This window comes from Phialemonium atrogriseum (assembly GCF_030411735.1).
Source record: "Phialemonium atrogriseum strain 8032-3 unplaced genomic scaffold QBC33scaffold_32, whole genome shotgun sequence".
In the NCBI taxonomy this organism is placed as follows: Eukaryota; Fungi; Ascomycota; class Sordariomycetes; order Cephalothecales; family Cephalothecaceae; genus Phialemonium; species Phialemonium atrogriseum.
The window spans coordinates 240,583-264,145 of record NW_026848169.1 but is presented as its reverse complement, the minus strand read 5'-3'; the positions used below and the strand labels follow the sequence as shown (position 1 = coordinate 264,145).

Below are 23,563 nucleotides of genomic sequence, written 5' to 3'. Positions count from 1 at the left end.
TAGGTCACAGAAACATGGTGGTTCAGGGACGGATGGGCATTGGCGAGGCGTAGCGTAAAGTTTGTGATGCAGGCTAATTACTGGCTTCGCCAATCCCGGTAAGAAGGTCGGCCAGTCTAATATACCCAAACTGTCCCCATCTGTGACTCAGCCTTCACCAGCTTTTCTACATAGGGCATGGAGATGGTGAAAGACAATAACATATGCTTAGACGACACCCTGACTACTCATCAAGAAGCTGCCAGCTTAAGAGAGCCAATCGGGAAGATAATGGAAGGCATTACGCAACCTGCTCTCCCCCTTTTCCCCCTTTCCACCATGACCGCTCGACCTACTCTGGCTTTTGCGCCCAGACAGCCCTTAGTCGATAAAAGGGGTGGTACTTGCCCGAGCGGATCTCCTTCCTGAGCTGCACGCAGTACACACTGACTTCACTCTTGGTCCAACCCAGAGCGCTGGCCACGTACAGCACGTAGCCTTCAGGGTCCTGCTCAAGCGCCACTTGCACGAACCGGCCGATCTCCTTCATCCTCTGGTCCTTGGGCCAGCCACCGAGTGGTGCCTGTACCTGCGTATTAGCCCTCACCCAGCCGAGAATAACAAAACAGGGAGACAGGTAATACATTCCTTAAAGTCCCAAGTGTTGACATTCGTGAAACCCGCCTTTTCCACCGCCTTCTTCTGCAAGTCATCATCGACGACGGTAAACGGCCGACCCAGCTTCTTGCCCCCCTCGATAAAAAACTTGCCCCACTCGTTGATGGCCGTCTCCTCCGTGACGGTGCCGTCGTCGCTCTCTATCCGGGGCGAGGACTCGAGGCTCTCGACCCAACCACCGGGCTTGCAGACGCGGTAAGCTTGCTCGAACAGCTCGTCCCAGCTGTCGACGCTGCCGAGGAGGAACCGCAGATGCACGTAGTCGAAGGAATTATCCTCGAAGGACCAGGGTTGGGTGCAGTCGTCGATCTCACTGGTCGCGAAATTCCGACGGGTAAGTTCTGGCCAGGATCTGGAGAATATAGTGGATGGTAATTAAAGCTCACTCACAACTTCAAGTTTGGCGGAACCCAGCTGGGCTGGATGGGGGAAATGTCGGTGCCGGTGACTTCAGCACCGGGAAACTTGTCCGCAAAATCGCTGGCGACGGTGAGCCATGAGCTTTTTTTTTTTTGCACATGCAGTTTGCAGTTGTGGAAACTTACATGGCCCAGATGCCTGCAAACATGGAAACATGTTAAGTTCAGATCTGTAAAGCACTGGAAGGTTCTCATACCTGTGCCAGTTCCGACATCAAGCACTTTCTAGAGTGGCGAGGTTAATTAACAGCTTGTCATTTGGCCAAATGCGATGATACGAGATCAGTTACACACCTTGATGTCATCCTTCAAGGGTGCTAGGAAGAGCTTGTTTTCGAGTGCGAGGGTAAAAAAGTGGTGACTGTTATGGTTATTAACGGGCGATTAGCAGCAGACTTCCACTTAGCTTACTAGATATCCATGGATTCATTGTGCTTGTCGTCATTGGGAGTCCTATGTTTTCAAGGTTGGTCATCAATATAATCCCGGCGTGAAATGGGCTTGGGCAGAGTGAATACCAGTATTGAGCGTTTCCCCTCTCGGAATGGTAGGTCCTCCCATTGATCGTTCTGTAGTTCAGGATGCTGGAGGAGATGGACGCCGTCGAACTGGCGTTGTCGTCTCCCACGGCGGAGTCGTTGTCGCTGTTGTGTAGCGGGAGATCCTATGATGGCCGTTTAGCAAAGACCTGGCGAGTTCCTCGCAGAATATGGGCTCGCGGGACGGACTTGTTCAACTTGGGCCCAGTGCTGGGCCGAATGCAAGGTGGAGGACGGCTGAGGCGCCGTCGCGGCAGGGGTGGGTGAAGCAGATGCCGATCCCGTGGTGGCTTCAGGGGTTTTCCCCGGGGCTTGGTTATCCGCCATATTGACCAGACGAGTGCACGGCGGAGGCACGGAGGGTATGGTATCTCCGTCCGGAATAGTTAGTTTAGAATTATAGTTGCTTTTTTATGTTTGAGTTTGTAGAGAGGGCCGGGAAGGTTGGCCAGGATACACCCGACCTCGTTGATGTTCTCGGAGCGCTTACCATGGCTATTTCGGGGTGTGTTGGTTGTCACATTCTGACCTGTCAATTTTTGACCATGGACCATGCATGTACCAACCAGGTGTCAAGGCATCTCCATCTTGGCGTCTATTTCTATTGGCTATGTCCGCCATGATATGATGTTGCAACGAAGTTCCGTTAACGGGTGGCATGCCAATTTGCCAGGCTCTCCTCCACCTGTGCTTCGGGAGCGTCCCGCGGCATATTTCGTGCATGGCTAACCCTTGTCATCACCACCTGGCCAATACTGTTTCACGACGTATTCGGCATCTTCCCTGCAGAGTCATTCCTCGGCCTAGAGTTGAAATCAGCATGTGGGCAGGCCTTGTCATCAGCGTGCTGTTTCGTGTTTGTGTGTGCGTAGCCCCTATTCAGAGCCCCATAGCTAGATGAAACCAAGGGTGTGCAACCAACTCTTCCGCTTTAAGGCGAGTCGCCGTATCATACGCGAAGACCTTGGATAAGAAGTCGACCAACAACGACGCCTAAGATCCCGATATCCGCGGAAACGCCTCAAGCACGCCGTCGGTATTGTCCGAGTACGCCGTGAAGTAAGCCCCATCAACACAAACCGCCGTCGGCCTCCACACCATCGAGCTCAGTGCAGCCACGTAGGGTACCCTCAGCGCGGCATCGTCGTCGAACATTGCAGCCTCCGGCTCCATGTCCACTGCCTCAAGGGCCTCGCCTCGACCATTTATGAACAGGCCGGGCGGCTCATCTACAATGCCCCGTATCCGGTCCTCCAGCGACCGCGTCTCCTTCAGGCTCCAGAACGGCTCAGCCCCCTCCCCCTCCATAACAGTGAACCCCTCCTCATCGAACCTCGTCTGCCTCCACTCCCCAGGCAGCTCGCCCACGGTTTTGACGATATGCCTGAGCGCGTCGGCGGGGGAGTCAGTATCGTAGTCGAACAAGAGGTCGTCACCCGACCGGATCCGAAAGATAGCGCAGCCCAAGGCCCAGATGTCCGAGGCCGAGCTCGCTGGCTGTCCGACGGCGACTTCGGGCGCTAGGTACCTAGCCGGGATGCCCGGCCGCTCTGGTGGCGGGCCTGTTGCGGTGAAGGATTGATCAAAGTCGACGATACAGATCTCACTGCTCAGCAGGTTGGTCGTTGAGGAGCAAAAGTCCAATGGGGCTACGATGTAGTTGGGCGCGTGTGGTCCCGGGGGCTTCCCGGAGTAGGTTCGGAGAGGTGCAGTTTGAGGATGACCGAAGAGTTTGAGCAGATCACCCTCTTCGTACGAGTCAAACCTGTCGATGAGACGCAACGCCATGTTGCTCGCAGTAAAGTCTCTCGGTAGATCAGCATGTAATCCCGCACGTGTTCATCCTGAATCGGCCACTCAACTTACCTCCGTGGCATAGCCCGTTGGAATTGAGGTGCGCAAGAACTCGGGCGCCCTGGAGGGACACAGCCCTGGCAAACGCCGGGGTTAATCTCGAGTAGATGCCCTTGGAAAGCTTGGACAAGTCCGGACCCAAAACCGGGAGCACGAGACAAAGGTGACGGCCGTTTGGTCCGTCGATCCAGAACTGCCGGTCAGCCACGGCAAACAGACGGGACCTGGCGATTCTGGGTTCGCTCGCAATTGCAGAGCGGGCCTCGTACGTAGGCGACTCTCTGGCGACGACGATCTTCAAGGCAACCCACTGGTTCCTGGGGGTGTCTCGAGCGAGCCAGACGGTAGAGAAGCCGCCGAACCAGAGCTTGTGGACGACTCGGTATTGGTTATCGTACACGTCGCCGAGGTGTACAGGGTGGAAGCCTCCGGGCTCGTAGTTCTCAAGGTCTTCGCATTCCCCCAGCTCGAACGGCAGGTAACTTCCAGGGGCTGGATTCCGAATCCAAGTCCACCGCAGCGGACATTGTGGGATGACTCGCATTCACAAAGATGATGTTGCATGGAAAGACAGTCTAGGATTGAGTGGGATGGCGGGCAAAGATTTCCAAGAAAGGATGACGTTGCGGATTTGAGGTGGTATGCGCGTTTGCAAACCAATGGCACGTGGCCATGCTGAGAGCAAGCCGCCCAGCGCAGTCACGCAGTCCTGCAGGTCCAGCTGCGGGAATTCCAGCGGGGGCCGGAGCTCATCGCTGCTCAGATGCCGGCGGTCGGTGATCAGCCGCGTCTGCATGGCCAATGCTCCCAAACAGCAGCTAACGTGAACTTGCCTGCTTACAGATACCACTGGGCCTATGATGGCGGGGCGTGAGATGCGCGCCTCGACGAAGAGGATTCCGGGGCCGCTGATTTTGTTGGCCATTGTTGTTGCTGGTGCAAGGTGCTAATTAACCTTGTGTTCACGGTGGTAGTCGAGTTGGTCCTACTTGATCTGTGTGGTACCTTCAACGCATAAGATGCCTGTTATAATCGGATCCGGTAGAGTATACGCTGGTGTGAATTCCCGCCAAGTCTCGTCATGAGTGAGGCGACAGTGGGGAACCTGGGGGAATGCGGAGAGAGCGGATATGATTAACCTGGCTGAACCGAAGCCGAGGATCTTCCAGCTCTAGCGATGACAGCATCTCATCTTGGGGAAAGCATCTCAGTAGTAAAAGGATTGAGAACTCCAAGTTCGTATTAAGAGAGGCCAATAAAGCCAGCGGATATCAATTTCATCAAAACCGTCCCAACTCCAGTGTAAGGCCAACATCATTCCTCACGGGGGTATTCTTGCAGTCTATGCCCCTTTAGGTGACCAGTCGTCCCCAATAATGAGATTGTCCCACCCGATCAAGACATGAATCGGCGCCATGATGAAGTGAGGCTCATCGGCTGATCAGTTGCCATGCTGGTGTCAGTATAGATCCCTCAATAATAACAACACCTCGGGGAGAGAGCCGACGTACCGGCAACGGCGTTTACAAACTCCGTGTCGGAGACAATAGCCTTCCAATCATCCAAGCTGTCCACCCACACCTCTGCAATGCCGTCGTACTCGAGCACCGGGATACCGAGGGTCTTGGCCTGCTCTCTTTCAGCAGGAGTGACGTGGTGCTAGGAAACCTCGTAGGTCAGCAAACAAGCACTCATTCTTGACCCGGCAGAGGGCAGACAGGGGCTAATATTTGGCACCTGGTTGTAGCGCCGGGTTTTGTCGGTAAAGGTCTTGTTCTTTAGCGCCGGCTCGAGGTGGTTATTAGCCCAGTAGGCGTGGAAATACGCATCTGTGACGTTGGGTTGCTTGCGGAGGTAGAGCGAGATCTTGAGATATCTGCCTGGTTTCGGCACTGGGCCGGAGGGAGAGGGGCCTTGGTTGGACATCTTGTAGGATGTGGCAAGTACACGGTTCTCGAGGGAACTGGGCGATGAGTCTGGTGTTATAAGGCGTGAAAAAAAATGGTTGTAGGGTGCCCTGGAAGACTTTCCCGCGCCTTTGGGGAAAAAGTTGGGGAAGTGTCATTTAATTACCCTCCACTTGGCCTGCATGCGGGGAAAGGGTGGGAAGTACTGCTTGTCGGAAATCATCCCCCTGAATGATATACCACATTGATCGCGCCGTCACGGTCTGCCCTCGAGTAGCGCAAGACGTTCCCAAAGCCGTTGAGGAAGAGAATGAGGATTTTGCCAGTCTCGAACGCCTTGCGGTCCACGACGGGGAGGTATTACTCGATCATCGAAGCTGTCCTCGCTTTCGAGGCTTTCCCTGAGGGCGGCCTGCATCTTGGCCCGTCTACTGCGCGTCCAGCGCTGCGCTGGCCCCACAAGCTCGGGCATGACTTCGAACCGCCTTGTGGAAATCGTCCCCGACAGCAAAAACCCCCACGTCGTTGAGCACGTTTGCATCCCGGAACTCGTCAATCTCCGAGTCGATAGCTTCCCCATCCTCCTCGAGGATATCGCGGAACTTCTTCCCGTCAATGTAATAGACCGGGGTTTCTCTGGATGCAGCTACTTACAATCAGGTATTGCTCCGATGGCATCGCACCCCAGGGAGGTAGAGGATCTGCATCCATTTCTGGTGGGTAAGTTCTGGCCGGGGAGAAATAAGCTCAAGCTGGTAATGGCGGGCAGGCTTGGGGATGTCAAGCAAGACAAAGTTGCAGCCAACGCCGGTGTGACGGCGGACAATTCACCCGGCTGCAGGTAGAGTGATACCTCTCACTACCTATCCAACGCGTTATAAAAATGCTGCTGCCCAATAAAAAGGGGGCGGCTGCAAGGGTGCCTTATTACCTAGGTACCTAGTAAGGCTTTTGTAGTTTGGACATCTATTGAGGTAATTACTTCTCTTTCGTCAGGATACCGACACAGCCTACCTAACTCAATATGTCGCCTTCACCCCCTGATTCTCCGACTCGTGCTAGTAGCAGCAAGCCCCTATCGTCAGGGCACGGGATGGTATCTGCAGATACCTGCAACTACTGTCGCAACATGGACGTGGGCAGAATGGTTTGCAGCCCAGGAGATGTTTACGAACTAGTTCCACTGGGTAGCTGGACGGTATCCGACTGAGGGATATCGGCACCAGCCTTCTCTTCCGGACCTCAGGGCATCGGCTAGAAATGGCTGTCTTGTCTGCCATGCCATGGAAGTGGAAATCGACCACTACCTGGACAACGAAATCCCCCCATATTGGAGAGAGGACAATCGTTTTCAGTTTTTTAGAGGACCCCGAGTCGCAGATATACCTCCATTATCCCACAAGTGAGAGAAACCCAGGGTTAGGGCTTTACATCTCGTGCAGGCGCAAGATTGCACCCTCACAAGCTCACCATCGAGTCCTTAGACGACAAAACCCATCAAAGTATGTCTTAATTGGGAGAGTCGGCATGTACTTCCTCCCCCTTACACCAACTGCAGTGGAGCATGTTGGAAGAGAGAAACGTCGAAGAGAGAAACGTCATAGCGATCCTCATGGCGAAGGCTTCCCCAAACATCCGGAAATACACGTCCCTACAGGGGCCGACGTCGCTCCCAGCCCGCTTTCAGATTCGACCATCTCGTGGATAAACCAAACCATGTCGGAATGCCATCAGTCTCATTCGCTTTGCAACCGAGTTGACGGCCGGAGCAGCCGGATGCCAACAAGACTCATCGATCTGTCTAAAAGTACGTCGTTGCCGCAGCCGCGCCTGATCACCACCAAGACCGCTGAGAAGTACAAGTATACCGCCCTCAGCCACGCGTGGGGAGCTGGAAGGTTGCGCTGACGACAACGAAGCAAACACTCAAGAATAGAGAGAGACCGGAGTTTCCTTCGACGAGCTCCCGGCTACCTTTAAAGATGCTTGCATCCTGGCATTGCGCCTTAAAATTTACTACCTGTGGATCGACTCGCTCTGCATCGTCCAGGACGACAAGCAGGACTGGGAAGGGGAAAGCGCCATCATGGGCGAAATTTATGAAAACTCTCACATCACAATATCGGCCACTGCGGCAAAGGATTCCACCCGGGGCATCCTACATGACCGCCAAGCTGGTCGGTTTCGACCCATTGTCCTTCCGCACTCGAGCGAGAACTGGGAGCTGAATCGCCCGATGGTGCTTCGCCCCTGGTTATTGAGCTGGTCGGAAAGCATCGACGGTTCCGATAACCCTCTCAGTTCAAGGGGATGGGTGTTGCAGGAGAGATTACTCCCCCCTCGAACGGTGCACATGGGCCATGAACAGCTCTTCTGGGAGTGGCGAACGCATAAGGAGGCCGAAGGACATGCATATGTACCATGTCATCAATCTGATGGTACAGAGCTCTTTCTGAGGCTCGGTGTTGAGTGGCAGCTGGACAAGAACTTTCTATTTGGGTGGAGTCCCAGCACACATGTCGACTACAACGCAGGTAAGCTCATGTGCTGTATTTGAACGTCTGCCGATATCTTAGCACACGCTATGTAGCACAGCTAATATTCAAAACTTTCCACATCAGGCGTCGTGGTGTATCAAGTCATGCTGCAGGCGTCTCCAGCTTTGGGAAAAGCATTTACATCCACGACGCTGACCCAGATATTCTCCTTGTTCTCGCTGTACGCCGCAATCAGCTTGTCCCCGACCTGGACAGCCGTGGGATAGCTGAAGCCGAACGCGTGGTCCTTGACTCCGTTGCGCGTATCGGGGACGATGTTCGGGTTAGCGTCGGTGCGGAGGACGCCCACGGCCGTGAACCTCTGGTCAGAGCCCCTCGACACGGCCAGCGTGAGGGGCTGGCGCTGGGCAGCGGTCGAGTTGAACTTGGGGTTGGAGAGGAGATACCGGTCTCCGCCGTTCACTTGGCCGAAGAACTGCTTTGTCCCGGCGTCGGGGATGGTCGTTTGGTAGATCTTGTTCCCTTTCGGCGATAGGGTCTTGGGATACCAGCCGTTGCCGCTTGGGTCTTCGTTATACTCGACCCAGACGGTATGGGTGATGGAGGTGCCCGAGGAGATATCACGCCAATACCGGTTCCAGTAGCCCCCTGTCGGCGAGTCCGTGTCGTTGATCCAGACGGCGAAAGTGTTCTCCTGCATGCTGTGTGCGCCGTCGGCGGCGTCCAGCTCGGTGTTGTACAGCCATGATGTCCAAGCCGGCGCCTGGTCAGGCTTGAGGAGCGCCCTGTTGATGTGGCATGCCTTCTTGCACATTTTCATGCCGTACTTGGTGCCGTAGATTGTCTCGTTGAACAGCTGCGAGTCGGTGTACTCGTTCTTCTCAAGCCAACAGGGATCACCGATGGGCTTGCCGTCGAGCGAGATCTGACGCGCGATGAGGCCGGCCGCCTTGAATGTGCCGGGACACCATCGACTTCCGGACTGGGCAATGGCGTACAGCTCGTCGTTAGCAAGATGGACGAATGTGTTTGCCTGCCACCCTCGCTGGGCGATTCCACGGTCGCACCAGTACTTGTAATTGAGGGGGTCGGTCTGGTTTGGCAGGAGAGCAGCGGGCAGGAGGCTGACGCTGGGGGTCCAGGTCAGCCCGCCGTCCTCGGAGGTGGACATCCAGACGTCCTGGCCCATGCTGTCCTCGTCGACAGGTGCGGATGAGTGGATGAGGAAGACATTGTTGCCCACGGCAAAGAGCTCGGGGTGGTGCGCATAGGTGCGGTTGTGGGCCACTCCATTGTAGATCTCGACCTCCTTGACGACGGAAATCTGGTCCCAGCCACAGTAGAGAGGGTCGGTGTAGTCCAGCGGTGGCCACACCCACCAGAGGTTTTTTGGCGGCGGCGGTGCTGCAGCGGCCAGGGGTAAGTGGTGGCATATAATGGACAGAACCACGAGTCTGAGAGCCCGCGAGAGGGAGGGCACCATGGCTGGGAATAGGCTCGTCGTGACTTTCACAAATAAACGAGACGATGGTAGCATTTGGCGGGGACAATTCCTGGTGCTGGATGAAGCAGACCTAGGGATACAAACACCCCTTTTGAACCCCAGTCTTCACCCCCGCTCCTGTCCCTCGTCGTCAATTGCGACGAAGCCGAAGTCCTGTGGCATCCGGACGCTTAAGTGGTGGAAGAAAAAGGAACCAAACAAAACACACGGGCGCCTACCGGACTCGAGTCTAGCGAAGCTATTTTTATTCCATTCCTCCACTTATGGCTCCAACCGCGAACTTCCTTCCCTGCCGGCCCACACCCCTCCACTTTTTCAGCATCTTTTCCCCGCCTTTTTACCTACCCCATATGCCTATCGTATCCGACGTGCTTCCTGCCCTGCATATTCTAGCCGACGCGTTCCCGACAGGTAGGCACGGATCTATTATTCCTCATGGGATTGGTCCTAGAAAGTCCGTCTCCTTGGTTTCTCGAGATCAAGCTTGGGTCTCGGGCATACTCTGCTTTGTTGCTTGTTCTCCTTTACCCATCTGCATTAGGAGGTTTGACAGAGGATGTACAGTAACCCCAATTAAGTATCCGTGAATGTTGTAAAGAATCTGGCTGATTCGGGGTAAAAGGCCCCGAAGGCTGACATGATGGGTATAGCTCGCCCGTGTTCACGCCAGGAACAAGGCTCTGCAATCTGGAATACATATTGAAGACTCGTGCTCGAAATTTTGGCATGAAATCTTGATTTGATGCTGTATTGACACCTCTCAGTCAATGGTCCTGCAGTTTATTCCCGCTCTATTTTAATCCAGTGTCCCCGGCCTCAACCATGGTGCACTTCCGGCTCGCTGTCTTGACCAGTTCGCTGGTGATCGCGGCGCTTGCCCAGCAGCCGGCACCCAACCCGCGCAGCTCCCGGCTAAAGGTCCGTCTCAACCCGAGCAATATCCGCGACCTGGAGGATCCCGACTTCAACGTGTGGACGATCAACCCGGACTCCACTTCGGCGTCCGGGAGCTGGAATAACGTCGACTTTACCCTCGCCACTGACGGCAGCTCCAAGTTATACGGAAACTGGTATAAAGTCGCGTATTCGAGGGTCGTGTCCTTCTTGGGTGAGAGGGTCATCGGCGAGGGCATCACGACGGACGACCAGCTTGGACTGCCGCTCACCTTGTCCATCAAGGGCCTCTCTCCCGGAAACCATACCCTCCTAGCTTGGCACAACTGCTGGGATAAGTTGGAGTCCGTTGCACCGCTCAACATCACTGTTGATGGGAAACCTGTGGTCCAAGTAGTTCCCTCCCCCACCCTCCAACTTCATTTGCTCATCGTGTTACACCCCCTTTTCTGACCACGGTTGTGGCGTAAGCAGAATCTCCCACAATCTGTCCGTGCCGACAATATCTGGGACGCCGCCTACTCTTACCTCCGCCTAAACGTCGCGTCCGCCAGCGAGACCGTCAAGGTTACGTACACGCCCAGTACTGGAAACGACACTCGAGTTTATTTGAACGGCTTCCAGATCGATGCCCCGGCTACGGGCAACTTGGTTTCCTTCCCGTCTCCTTCCCACACCGATGAGCACGTTGAGCTGAACGGTGCGACGAGCTTGACTGCCTCCTGGACCGCTCCGCGTCTTCCCAAAGCCCCCAAATACAACGTGTATCTCGGCACGTCCCCTGAGAAGCTCACGAGCGTCAGTCTTAAACAGACAGAAACCAATGTCGTACTTTCTGGTCAGCGAAGAGTCACCCTCCTGTGTGAAGTGGATAATAAAACTGATGTCAGCTCCACACAGACCTTAACACACACGACACGTATTATTGGCGTGTTGACGTTGTGTCTGGTTGCAATTTGTATATCGGCAACGTCTTCAAGTTCCGAGTGGCCCAACTTGCCTTTCCCGGGGCTGAGGGCTGGGGGTACGTTGAACAAGCTCCCCACCTATTTCGACTGCTATATCCCTTGCTGACCCTGAACTCAGCCGTTGGGCTCGAGGCGGACGTGGCGGAAAGGTGGTCCACGTTACAACCCTAGAGGACAATGAGGAACCCGGCAGTCTTCGATATGCTCTTACGAAAGTAGCTGGGCCTAGAATCGTTGTCTTCGACGTTGGTGGTGTCATCACAACCACGAGTCGACTCTCGGTCAACGACACATCCATCACTCTCGCGGGTCATACCGCCCCCGGCAAGGGAATTGTCGTCCAGGGTTTTCCCATCGGTCTAACGGGCGCCAGCGATGTCATCTTCAGGCACATGCGCGTCCGCCCGGGCAAGGTATCCGGCACGACCATCGATGGTATGGGTATGCAAGGGTCAAACCATTGCATCTTCGACCGGTGCTCGATGGTGCGTTGTGCATCTCTGTTCCTTCTTAGACCCATCTTGCAGCCACACTGACTTTATTTGTTTTATTTCCATGTCAGGGATGGGGCATTGACGAGTCCTTCTCGTCTCGTTCCGCGTACAACATCACGTTCCAGCGAAACTTCATCTCCGAACCGCTAAACATTGCCGGCCACCAGAACTATCCGCCGGGCACTAAGCATGGCTTCTCGGCTACAATCAGTGGCGATGTGGGCTCCTTCCACCACAATCTCCTTGCCCACGCCGAGGGACGGTCCTGGAGCATGGGTGGCAACCTTGACAATGCGGGATTTTTCGCAGGGCGTCTGGATATTCGGAACAACGTCGTCTATAACTTTGGTAGGTTGGGAGCCTTTGAAGTTACATGTCCAACGTGGTTATCTTGGCAGACGGAAAGGCTGACAGTCACGCCTCCCGATTATAGGCGATCGCGTTACTGACGGTGGCGCTCACGAGGTTAACTTCGTCGGCAACGTCTACAAACAGGGCCCAGCCAGTTATCTTACCTACACGTTGCGTGCACAGGTGAGTTAAGCCCTCCCATGCTTTCCGAATCCTGCTTGACTGACTCGCCTCCACCTTCCAGTATGAGAACCAACTTCCAGGCACGCAGCAATATTTCTGCGACGGCAATACCATGTGGGCTACAAACAGCAGTGTCATCATCCCCCAGGACTCGGTTCAATACCCGCCCGGCAACAACACCGACCATTCCTCCCCCATCGCATGCTACGCCGACATCACCATCGACCCTCCCCCTCCATACCAGCACTTCTTTGACGTCCCGTGAGTCCCCAACCCCAACCGATCTCCAACCCCCCTTGACCTCCGCGCTCTCCACTCACCACCCCCCTCCCCCAAAACCAGCTTCTTCGAGCCCCACGTCACCACGCAACCCGCGCTCCAAGCCTACAAGCGCGTCCTCTCCGACCGGGGCGCGCAGCAGCCGGTTCTCGACGACCACGACGAGCGCGTCATCCGCGAGACGCTGACGGGCACGTACACGTACGTCGGGTCCGTGAGCGGCGAGAAGGGCCTGATCGACGACCCGGCCGACGTCGGCGGACTCGAGGACTTCCCGACCGTCGTGCGCGACGCCGACTGGGACGCCGACGGCGACGGGATCGCGGATTGGTGGGACGGCGAGACGGGTGGGGCGGGGTATACGCCTATCGAGGGGTATCTGAACTTCATGGCTGAGCCGCATGGGTTTGTTGAGCCGGGTGGGAGCGTCGAGGTTGATCTCTCGAGGCTGGCGGCTGGGTTTGTGGCGCCGGTGAAGTTCGAGGTTACGGGAGCGGGTAAGGGGAGCGTTGGTGTTAATGGGGATAAGCTGACGTATAAGGCGGGCGGGAGCCCTGGCATTGAACGGTTGACTGTTGGGATTGCTGATGCTGAGGGCGATACCTGGGAGCGACCGTATGGTATTGCCATCTTTGCTGGCGCTTCGAAGGCACAGTGATGGGGGAATCTGTATCACCCCTGAGAAACATTGGTTAATTACCTTCAGTTGGTTTTTTAGGTCTAGTTTGCTGTTCTAAAAACTGCGTCTATTCGATGCCAACATAGGTAACTAGAAAACACCAGAGACAATTAACAGGGGCACTCCGTTGCCTAGACATAGGAGGCAAATAATCCATGTTTCCCGCATCCGGTCCACACCTGGCCTTATGCCGCGACCAGGTGGCGACAACACCTGCTATTGCCATCGCTGTCTGTCGCTATTGCGTTTGCTGTCTGTCGCCATTGCCTTCGCTGTCTATTTCCATTGCCGTTGCAATCTATCGCTCTTTTCTGCCGCTGTTTATCGCTATTGCCTTTCCTGTGGTATGACCAATAATGCTAGTACCCTCGAACTGCATTTGATTTGCCCTGTGGACAGCATCTATCCAGTGGCAGGGCAGTGCTAGGCCGATGAGGTGGAGCCGGAAGGCGAAGAAAGACATGCTCCGACCCTCTACACCACGAGGTTCGGTCAGCCACTCCATGAGCTGGCCACGCCCTCGCCTCCTCGTCTTCGTCATGTCGACCAAGTAAGATGGCCTTATCGCTGGTACTGATGATAGAATGTGAATTGCCACTTCATTTGTAGTCGTTGCCTTTAACAGTTCCCTTTCACAACTCTATCCACAGCCTACGAGAATTAATCGTGACCCACCTGGATTATCCTCACACCTTCATGGACCGTGCCGTTCAAAAGCACCTTTCCATACCCCCGTGGAACCAGCACCGTCCCCCGGGTACCCTGCGGACTTTCAAGACTAATCCTCATCTCTCCATCCTCGACAACCTCAACCTCCGCCTCAAACCACCCAAGGCCAGTCTCAAACCCCGCCCTGGCAGACCGCAGCCCTCCCAACTGCGGCGACAGCTCCCAGGCCACCCCTCCCAACCCCGTGATCCTGAAACCCAAAACGCCAGTCACCAGCGCCATCGCCGGCCCCGCGCTCCAGCCATGGCTGAGGCTCGTGTACGCCGCGTCATATTTGTACCCGGCCTCGGAGCGGTAGTATAGGCTACCGTTGGCCGTGATGCCCTCCACGAACGTCGAGCCCGTCATCGTGTCCGGGCTGCCGTCCAGCAGAAACCCCCAGAGCCGGTGTAGCAGCGACAGGGCGCGTTCCGGCTCCCGTGCGCCGTGGAGATGTGCTAGCAGCTCCAGGCCGGAGATGAAGGGGGATATGGTGTCGGGTAGCTCGGGCGTGACGGGCCCGATGTCGTTCCAGTTGCGTTCTAGGCCGGCGCTGATCGCTGTTGCTTGCGATGGTGTTTGGGTGAGGTTGTATAGCAGGGCTAGCGAGTTGCCGTCCTGTGCATGGAGGGTGGTTTCGGTGTTGTCCCGATATAGGCCGGCTTCGTCGTCCCAGAGTAGTGTGTTGTATTGTGCCTTCAGCCGTGCTGCTGCCGATCTCCACAACGATGCCTGGGAGTCGTTCCTGGATAGCGATGCCATGGATACCAACACGTGGTAGTCAAGCGCGTTGAGGGCCGAGTTGTATCCCCCCGTCCCCTGGCGCGCCCAATCGTTCTGGTGGGTTTGGTTATGCAGGCCAACTCGAGGGTCGAGGTGGTCGATGATAAACTCGACAGCACGGGTGACGTTCGGCCAGTGCTTGGCCAGCCACTCGGTATTCCCAGAATACATGGTGTAGTCGTACACGCTGATCAGACCCCAGGCATGATACGTGTCGCTCTGAGCGCCACTTCGGAAGCTCCCCGTGGCAGGTCCTGCAAACGGCAACATGCCGGTGCTCGCGTTTTGATAGTAGAACAGCGTCTCGAGGCTGTTCTCCAACGCCTCCCGACCATAAGCCCCGTACGCAAGCATGGCGACCGGGCCGATGATGCCCAGATCTCCGGGCCAGATGGCCCTGTCACGCTTGGCACCGTCGACGAGGACGGGGGAAACAACGCCGAGTGTGGCGTTGTACGCCCAGCCTGGTCGGACCTGCGGCAGGTAGCGTCCGGTGTTGGTTGCGGCCATGTTCGTCTGGATGGTGTACGCCGCCGCATGCCAGATCCGGTTGAGAGCCTCCTGGTCCGCATCTGCCGTGTAGAAGTAACCGTTGCCGGCGCGGAGATCGGGCATGTTGGGCGCAAATCCGATCTGGCAGGTGATATTGAAGACGGTGATGTCTGCGAGGGCATTGAACGTGAGGAACCGAAATCCGCCCCGAAACCTCTCGGGCGGAGTCTGGTAGAACGCCGATCCGGTGTCGTCGAGGTCGACCGTCACCTCGAGGGCCTGATCCCAATCCATTGTGTAAACTGAACCCGTGTCATCGCTGATGTTGCGTACGAAAGATGGCGATTCGGAAAAGGCGAGTGAGAGAGGGGCTTCCGAGTCTGTCTGTAGGTTGAAAGATACGTGGCCGCCAACCTCGACCCCGAAGTCCATAGATACTCGCGAGCCTGCCCGCATGCGAAGTACATGGGTTAGTTTACACTCCTTAACGGAGGCATCTCCGACGATGGAATGGACCGCAACAGGAGCCGGATTTCGGGTCGACGGACTGAGCACATATTGCTCCCATGGTCTGGCGGATTCGTCACTGGCAGCAGCCCCGGCACCGACCCCGGGCAGTAGGACGGAAGAGACCAGGTAGCTCAGATACATGGATAGAAGCTGCATGATGAATTACCTGCGATGTTGCTTGATCCTACAATAGTACACGAACAAGTAAGAGGATGGGAGGGGAGCGTAGCAGCGAGCAAGTTGGGCCGCCCTCCCAGATAGTTAATGTCTGAAGACACTGAACTCTATTGTGGGGTTCCTAGTACCGGATGAGCTTTCACGGCAACAGCCCTGCCAGACAACTAAGCCAGAAGTGAGCCCTACGTCATGTTCTTGGAGATCTGTCGGGCTTCGCTCAAATATAGGCCGAAGTAATTAACTGGCATCTCCTATTTCCCACAATCATAGCACAACGTACCGCAGCTGACGCCAATGATGGTCGATTTTTATGGTCGGCTCGCATATCGGCTCGCGTATCGGCGGGGGTGATGGAGGTGTGGATATGCTTATTTCTTTCTACATGCAGATCATCAATCCCGGCGAACACGCGGGGATTCCCCGCACAACCCATCTCGCCCGATCCCGTGTTGGTGGAGCCGTGGATTTCTTCCCCGGATGGTGGCGAACTTGTTGAGTCTCTAGAAAACGTCGATGCTGGTCCAAACTGACGAACAAAGCTCTGGAGGGACCCGGGGTCAGGACCTTGAAACTGAAAGCTCCACGGTTGCTCTAATGGAATGCTTCAAGTCTTTTTCTTCAAACCCAACTCCAGCGTCCTCGTAACTTTATCAAGCATGATCATATCATATAGCGATGAAAATCCCCGTCAATCCATCCCAAGCAACGCCTCATTGAGCCACGACCAAAAATCCGCGTCAACCCAGTTTACACTGTACTGCCTTCAGCAGCCTGTACACGCCCACGGGACACCGCGTATCCAACAGGACAATCCTACATATTCCAAGGCCTGACCGATGGTGCGGCATTTGGTCCTTCGAGGGCTAGTTCTAGGAGCTGGTCGCGAACGCCGGCGTCTCCCCGACTTCGAAGCGTTCTGCATTCCTTACTATTTGGCATATTCGCGCAAACTCGAAACTTATCATGTCGCTAGGCAAAGGGTATTTCGCGAAGATGTGGTGCGGTTTGAGTCGGTGCTGGAATCCGAGACCCGTGACCCTGTCCTAAGCGGTTGGTTGCTTGTCAGCTTGTCGAGTCGCAAGCGAGTTTCCACGATCGAATGAGGCCAGATTACCTACCCGAACAGCCTCTGGTACAACCGCAATGCCCTCCCCAATGTGTGTCAGGTCCACGAGAAGGTTCTGGGCGAGCGCGGGATTTGACCGTCAAGATCTCGGATCTCGATGCTTGCGAAGCGGGGTCGAGACGCAACCCTAGTGGGACTTCGAGACCGCTTCGGCGATCGGGACGATCGCGAAACCGCAAACGATTATGTCCATCCAGACAGTGGACGGCGGCAGGTCCGGTCGCGTCGCAAAGACATCATTGTCGGTCGCGACTGCAAAGACCCATCTCGTTGAGTGCTGCGGGACAGGACCTGCGCTTGGTAACGATATAACGGGAGGTATTTCGAGCCCGCTGCTCGAACTCTTCGGCGTCGCTACCGCGTCTGGAAAGTCGGCACTGTCTTCTGTTGATGGGCTGCGAACCGTGTTGTTGTTGCCCCGATCGTCTTGGAGTTTTCTATGTTGTGCTTGTCTGTGTGTGGATCTTTCTCGGGGACCGCCGTGACAAAATTAAGGGCTATATTGGTGTCGATTCGTTGTGGAGACCATTCCTAGGGCCTGTCGACTCGGCTAGTTGCGCGTGCACGGAGGGGAATCATCGGACCGGTGGAGCTATATAGCCTGCATCCTGTGATGTGCTAACATCATGGTCCCAGCGCTCGATGCCTGTAACAGATGGCATGGTTGTCTTTTCTCAGTAGCTGAACAGTAATAAATATGCGATGGGCGACTGGATCTTCCTAGGTACTTCATTAATATCGCGTACCTATGCGGGGGTATCCAAAAAATTGTTGATTGGATACGGCAGTTGCAGCCCCGCATTTGATCACCTGCATAGGCACATGACTGGACCGAGGATGGTAAAACAGTTGCTTATAAATCAGGACGATGGCGTGTTCCATCAAACTTCTTGCTTTGTAAACATCGTTGTAGTTTCGGCTATTATAAATGGTTTTTTATTAGTCTCAAGTTCTTCCCACATTTTCTTTTCCTTTCGTTACCAGCAGTCTTAGCATCAAATTTCTTGGCTTTTCGGGTACCCCGTTGGCGTTCCAAATAAAAAGTGGCTTGATCAGGATAGATTAAGCTTTTCAAAACTATCACAAGTTCCTCCCTGTCCCAATGGCCGACTCACGCCTCTTCAAGCCCCTTGCTGTGGGCAAGGTTGTGCTAAAGCAGCGCATCGGGATGTGTCCCTTGACCCGCTTTCGCGCGTCCGACGAGAAAGTCCCGACGCCCGTCATGAAGGAATACTACACCCAACGGGGTTCGGTACCGGGAACCCTGATCGTCACCGAAGGCACGTTTATCTCGGAGGCCCAGTCTGGGTTTGACAACGTCCCCGGTATCTACAACGACGCGCAGGTAGCTGCCTGGCGGGACATCACCGACGCAGTGCATGCCAAGGGCAGCTACATCTTCTGCCAGCTCTGGGCTCTCGGCCGGGCCGCCAACCCCGAGGTCGCCGCGCGGGAGGGCATCACCATTTCGAGCTCGAGCACCATCCCCATCGACGACACCTCGGCTGTGCCGACAGCCATGACGGTTGAGCAGATCCAGCAGACGGTGCGGGACTACGCGACGGCGGCGGAGAATGCCGTCAGGGCCGGGTTCGACGGCGTCGAGATCCACGGCGCCAACGGCTACCTGGTCGACCAGTTCACGCAGGACACGTGCAACGACCGCACCGACGAGTACGGCGGCAGCGTGGAGGCGCGGTCGCGGTTCGCCGTCGAGGTCGTCGCCGCCGTCGTCGCGGCCATCGGCCCCGAGAGGACCGGCATCCGCCTCAGCCCCTGGGGCAGGTTCCAGTCCATGAGGATGGCGGACCCCGTGCAACAGTTCACCGACGTCATCAGCAAGATTGCCCCGTTCGGCATCGCGTTTCTGCACCTGGTTGAGTCGTACGTCGACGGCAGCCAGGATGTCGAGAGCTCTGACAAGCTGGACTTTGCGTATAACCTCTGGAACGGCCCGCTGCTCGTCGCCGGCGGGCACAATGCCGCTTCAGCACGGAAGCTTGTGGATGAGCAGTATCCCAATAAAGACATTGTGGTTATGTTTGGCAGGTATTTCATCTCGAATCCTGATCTACCGTTTCGCATTCGGGCAGGGTTGGATTTGAACCCCTATCTACGGGAAACGTTCTACATCCCGAAGTCATTGGAAGGCTATACGGACTATCCATTCAGCAAGGAGTTTCTTCTTCAGAGCGCAACGCAATTGGCTTAGCCTTTGGTATTAGACATCATTATAGGATTAGAAAGGCGTTAAAAGGAATTGAGGCATTTGAGGTTGGTCGTTCATCCAGTTCTCGTTCTATATATGAATACTACCAAAAGACTACTCCATAGTAGTAGCCCTATGTTACTGACTATCCAAAAAATATGTTGAGATATTTAACGTTGCTCTTGCGCCTGGGTATCTGAGCAGGACACTGCCATTGTGATTGCGTGCTTCGGTACGTCTTTATGGCTCATTGGGTCCAACATAAGAAGGAGCTGCACCCAGAGGCACCTCCTCCTCTCTCCCTCAACAGCAAGCCGCTAGCAATCCAACCTTGATATAATGGCGCCCCTCGACCAACCGAAGAATGACGAGCTCTCTTCTCGGGTCTTGCAGCATTTGTCACACACTCGGTATGCTTGCTCGTCATTGACCCGGTTAAGCAGCGGTACCACCAACTTCGTTTTCCGGGGCATCCTCGCTCAGCCCTTCCTCCGCTACCAGGACGGAATGACAGCATTAGCCGCCCACACCATCATCGTCAAGCACTCCACAGACTATGTGGCCGTCAATCGGGATTGCCCTCTTGACGTGTCCCGTTGTGTAATTACGCCCTGACCATGGCACGCTCACAAACCCGAAGTCACTGAATGACAAGCTCTTGCTAAACTAACCCTCGCCAGTTCTTCGAGGAATACATGCTCAACTCCCTTCAAAATTCATCCTCGACGTCTACATCAGTCAAGACACCGCGTCCTTTCCTGTTTGATCGGGAGACAAACGCCCAGGTCTTGGAAGATGTCCCCGACTCGGTCGATCTAAAATCAATTCTCGTTTCACCCGAGGCCAATCACCTCCTCATCCGGCCCCTCGCAACATGCATTGGCCGCGATATGGGAACTTGGCTCCGGTCCTTCCACGATCAGTGTTTGGCGCCTGCGCAAGCTGACCTTCGAGCAGAGATTGGGCGGAATGAGCCGATGAGGTTGAAGTATCTTATCACATATCATCGTTTCATCGAGGTGCTCGAGAACTTCCCGAAAGTTCTGGAGGGGTGCAGGAAGACGTTAGAAGATGGCAAGGGCATGGCGGCAAGGGAGTTTGAAATATGGGCGACAGAGCCCGATGAGGGACGCGGGGACTGGGGAGTAATACATGGGGATTTCTGGTCTGGGAAGTAAGATTTTTCCCTTCCCCTCTCTCTTTCCCTCTCTCTTTCCCTCTCTCTTTCCCTCCCTCTCGGGTTACGCCAGAGTAGTCGTAACATGCATTCAAAACCAGCAGTGTCCTGGTACGGAACCCAAAGTCAGAAACGCAGCAGCCAGAAGGAACCAACGAGCTTTTCATCATCGACTGGGAGTTCGCCCAGTTCGGCCATCGAGCCTACGATCTCGGCCAAATGATCGGCGACCTTTACGAGCGGAAGCACTTTAACGATGTCGACAGCGCCATGTGGGCTATGCAGGGGTTTATAGACGGTTACGGCAGACTGAGCAACGAAATGGCCTTCAGGACGGCCGGTCCATGCGGGCGTACACCTTACCGGTTGGTACACTCGCCGTGCTCCGAACGATTCCCTGACAGGTACTCCAGAGCAGATTGTAGGTGCGATGGAGCTTGGAAGGGACTTCATTGTGAAGGGGTGGGAGAAGGACAAGAATTGGGTTGAACACAGCGTGCTGGCGCCTTTGTTCAAGGAAAGCTAGACTAACTTATAATTCGACCATTCGGTCTTCAGAGGAAACCGTGCTTCGCACCTGAATGGCAACATATCTCCTTGATAGTCCCCCTAATTCTCAACGATCAGCCTTGCTCTCCATCTTTGATCCCAGCCCTGATAACCGCGGAAGTGACGCCTTCCTCACTGTCGGTGGATGATCGACGTGCTTTTCGGTTGTCATGCAGGACAAATAGTTGAATCGCGACGACGCCAATGATCGCAGCAATGACGAGCCCAAAGGTTGTCGGGAAACCGTATCCTTCGCGGTGTGTATGTGATCAGTCTCGAGCCTCTTCAAGACTTGAGCTAGATGGTGAGTCAAGTATGCAGTGATCACTTACGGAAGGTTGGGGCCATAGTCTGTGGGAAAATGACAATTGGTAGCCAGGCGGCAACGGCGTACTGGAAGCCGTTCATGCTACTGATGACGACTGCACGCTCTTCATTATCACCGGCACAAACCTCGTTGGCCCAGGAGTAGCTACAGTAAGTTAGCACCAGTCAGCACACCTTGATATTGCAGCCTCCTGATTCGAAGGACCAGCAAAGAGACTTACAACACGGCTGTCATGAGATGTATGTTGACAGTCAAGAAAGCAAACTCCTTCACCGCAATTCCCGATGGCCAGAATGCCAGAATTCCGTTGGGGATAAGTCCAAGAATCTGTTTGGATATGTCTTCGTTAGATGCTATCTGATATCTCATGTCCAGGGCAGCTCCAACTGACCAGAGGGCTCAGCACCCATGCGAACCTGCTCCCCGTATAATCCGACAGGAATCCCCAGAGGACAACACATGTCGCCGAGATCAATGAAGTTCCAGTAGGGATGACATTCCTGTCGACAACAGAGAAATGCTCAGACTTGAGCCAGATGCCAAAGTATCCATTGCCGCCGCACGATGACCCGTATAGCTTACCCAGATCAGGTCAGCATTGATTCAAGATAGATAACCGATGGAGAGGGAGAATGCCCCGGCATAAATACCACGTATCCCAGCACAAAAGCGTGCCACTTCCACGAAGACAGAATCCTCTTGAACGTCGCAAGCGTCACCCTTACAGGTGCCGCCTTGCCTGCTCTGATCACTCGCTCTTTAGCAAGCTCCCGTTCACTCTCGGTGAGAAACCAGGCTCTTGTAGTGTAGGGAGTGTCCGGAAGGAAAATGTACGTTGCGAGTCCAACAGGGACCGTCATGCACTAAAAACCGTCAAACAGATTATAACTCAGTTGTGAACAGGGGATACTCACTCCACAGATGATATACAGCCACCTCCAGCCCGCAAGTCCATGAACACCATTCAAGTTAGTATACACCGCCGCCTGCAAGTACCCTCCAAAAGCACTCCCCAGTGGAGCCGTCATATGGAAGAGAGCCACCCGCTTAGCCAACTCAGTCCTGGTATACCAGCTCCCAAGCACATACAGCAGGGCCGGGAAAAACGAGCTCTCAAACAGGCCCACCAGGAAGCGAAACGCATACAGCTGGGCGGAACTCCGCATCCCCGCCTGGGCGAAGGTCCACGTGCCCCAGCCGACCTCCATGAGGGCCAGCCAGACGCTCGGGCGGATGCGCTGGATGACGAGGGTGCTGGGGATCTGCATGGCGGCGTAGGCGCAGGTGTAGGCGGTCACGGCGTAGGTGTACTCGTTGCCGCGCATGGCGAGGTCTTCCTGCATGCCGGATACGTAGGCGTTGGCGATGTTGCCTTGATCGAGGTATTTCATGAAGAAGCCGAGACAGCCGATGCTGAGGATGGACCAGTCGAGTTTGAGGAGTAACTTGCGCTCTTCGGGGGTTTTGAGGTGGGTGTCTGTGTCCCAGATGAAGGACCGGAAGGTGCGGTGTTGTTTGGTGGTTGAGGGTGTCGTGGCTTGGGCGATGATGGGAGGTTCATTGTCGGCATGGTCACTGCCTGACGGAGAACCCGGGAGCCCTGGTTTCACCATCGTTGTTTCTTGTGATTGAAATCAGACAGTGACTGCGAGTTTGGAATAATTGCTTATCTCGGAATGATAGAAAAGTCGGGACATGTTGTCCTTGTCATGATATATGATTGAAGATCTATCGGTGTAGAGAAGGCGGAGGAGGGTTAGCATCTGCTGGAGCCGTTCTCTGGCACCAATGGGCGTCCATCTCCGCAATGTGCTTTCCCCATTTCTCTTCTGGCACGCATGTCGCAGGTCAGGGTTCTGATGGCGAACGTAGGGGCGACACCAATCAGAGGCATGGAACATAATTGCGAGCTTGCCCCAACATCTTGTGTATACGAAATACTAGGCTAGATTCAGATATAAACCTGGATAACGTTAACGTTTGTGAACACAACGGGGGCCTACGATGGAGTTCACTGATGCCTGAACACTGGTTGAACTAATTAGATGGAACTGACTAATTAAATTCAAACCCATTGGACCCGAACCCGCTAAACTGATTCGTGGATGTCTTCGACGATCTCGAGTTTAGCCCGCCAGAGCCATGAGTCAAGGTGAGAGAAGGAATCAGAGGTTGGGAAGACGACTGTCGCTGGAAGCTGCGGAGATGACGCCCCTGTAGCTTGAACGGACGGGGCAACAGAAAGTTGTGAAGGAAGTGATGCTACACTCGTGTTTTA

The 23,563-nt window shown here is 55.0% G+C and overlaps 9 protein-coding genes across 9 annotated transcripts; 3 read left to right on the top strand and 6 right to left on the bottom strand.

Annotated features, from left to right (window-relative positions):
- Positions 1 to 135: 135 nt before the first annotated feature.
- On the bottom strand, positions 136 to 2,037 carry QBC33DRAFT_499594 (S-adenosyl-L-methionine-dependent methyltransferase). Its single transcript, XM_060425650.1, has 9 exons — positions 1,805 to 2,037; positions 1,595 to 1,740; positions 1,488 to 1,529; positions 1,371 to 1,437; positions 1,274 to 1,301; positions 1,203 to 1,215; positions 1,048 to 1,137; positions 607 to 970; positions 136 to 562 (listed from the first exon to the last, which is right to left on the bottom strand). The coding sequence occupies exons 1-9, from the start codon at positions 1,940 to 1,942 to the stop codon at positions 332 to 334; spliced, it is 1,119 nt and encodes a 372-aa protein (XP_060279600.1). The 5' UTR covers positions 1,943 to 2,037; the 3' UTR covers positions 136 to 331.
- Positions 2,038 to 2,424: 387 nt separating this feature from the next.
- On the bottom strand, positions 2,425 to 4,072 carry QBC33DRAFT_246880 (kinase-like domain-containing protein). Its single transcript, XM_060422964.1, has 2 exons — positions 3,482 to 4,072; positions 2,425 to 3,420 (listed from the first exon to the last, which is right to left on the bottom strand). The coding sequence occupies exons 1-2, from the start codon at positions 4,011 to 4,013 to the stop codon at positions 2,609 to 2,611; spliced, it is 1,344 nt and encodes a 447-aa protein (XP_060279599.1). The 5' UTR covers positions 4,014 to 4,072; the 3' UTR covers positions 2,425 to 2,608.
- A 739-nt stretch (positions 4,073 to 4,811) lies between these two features.
- Positions 4,812 to 5,441, bottom strand: QBC33DRAFT_598608 (uncharacterized protein; the record flags this gene model as incomplete). Its single annotated transcript, XM_060431987.1, has 3 exons — positions 5,207 to 5,441; positions 4,981 to 5,128; positions 4,812 to 4,906 (listed from the first exon to the last, which is right to left on the bottom strand). The coding sequence occupies exons 1-3, from the start codon at positions 5,393 to 5,395 to the stop codon at positions 4,812 to 4,814; spliced, it is 432 nt and encodes a 143-aa protein (XP_060279598.1). The 5' UTR covers positions 5,396 to 5,441.
- A 2,569-nt stretch (positions 5,442 to 8,010) lies between these two features.
- On the bottom strand, positions 8,011 to 9,357 carry QBC33DRAFT_459655 (bnr repeat domain-containing protein; the record flags this gene model as incomplete). The annotated part of the gene is made up of 1 exon (XM_060424936.1): positions 8,011 to 9,357. One exon carries the CDS (start codon positions 9,355 to 9,357, stop codon positions 8,011 to 8,013), a length of 1,347 nt encoding a protein of 448 aa, XP_060279597.1.
- Positions 9,358 to 10,200: 843 nt separating this feature from the next.
- Positions 10,201 to 13,205, top strand: QBC33DRAFT_598602 (pectate lyase; the record flags this gene model as incomplete). Its single annotated transcript, XM_060431986.1, has 8 exons — positions 10,201 to 10,665; positions 10,747 to 11,110; positions 11,173 to 11,296; positions 11,359 to 11,725; positions 11,803 to 12,082; positions 12,168 to 12,268; positions 12,330 to 12,529; positions 12,611 to 13,205. The coding sequence occupies 8 exons, from the start codon at positions 10,201 to 10,203 to the stop codon at positions 13,203 to 13,205; spliced, it is 2,496 nt and encodes an 831-aa protein (XP_060279596.1).
- A 681-nt stretch (positions 13,206 to 13,886) lies between these two features.
- On the bottom strand, positions 13,887 to 15,875 carry QBC33DRAFT_598599 (Six-hairpin glycosidase-like protein; the record flags this gene model as incomplete). The annotated part of the gene is made up of 1 exon (XM_060431985.1): positions 13,887 to 15,875. The coding sequence occupies one exon, from the start codon at positions 15,873 to 15,875 to the stop codon at positions 13,887 to 13,889; it is 1,989 nt and encodes a 662-aa protein (XP_060279595.1).
- A 2,049-nt stretch (positions 15,876 to 17,924) lies between these two features.
- On the top strand, positions 17,925 to 19,520 carry QBC33DRAFT_550022 (uncharacterized protein). The gene has a single exon (XM_060429035.1). The coding sequence runs from the start codon at positions 18,125 to 18,127 to the stop codon at positions 19,232 to 19,234; it is 1,110 nt and encodes a 369-aa protein (XP_060279594.1). The 5' UTR covers positions 17,925 to 18,124; the 3' UTR covers positions 19,235 to 19,520.
- A 50-nt stretch (positions 19,521 to 19,570) lies between these two features.
- On the top strand, positions 19,571 to 21,016 carry QBC33DRAFT_613799 (kinase-like domain-containing protein; the record flags this gene model as incomplete). Its single annotated transcript, XM_060432561.1, has 4 exons — positions 19,571 to 19,831; positions 19,912 to 20,405; positions 20,513 to 20,706; positions 20,741 to 21,016. 4 exons carry the CDS (start codon positions 19,571 to 19,573, stop codon positions 20,932 to 20,934), a joined length of 1,143 nt encoding a protein of 380 aa, XP_060279593.1. The 3' UTR covers positions 20,935 to 21,016.
- A 15-nt stretch (positions 21,017 to 21,031) lies between these two features.
- On the bottom strand, positions 21,032 to 22,898 carry QBC33DRAFT_598595 (pantothenate transporter liz1; the record flags this gene model as incomplete). The annotated part of the gene is made up of 6 exons (XM_060431984.1): positions 21,032 to 21,207; positions 21,290 to 21,429; positions 21,506 to 21,612; positions 21,677 to 21,862; positions 21,936 to 22,148; positions 22,200 to 22,898. 6 exons carry the CDS (start codon positions 22,896 to 22,898, stop codon positions 21,032 to 21,034), a joined length of 1,521 nt encoding a protein of 506 aa, XP_060279592.1.
- Between the last annotated feature and the right edge of the window lie 665 nt (positions 22,899 to 23,563).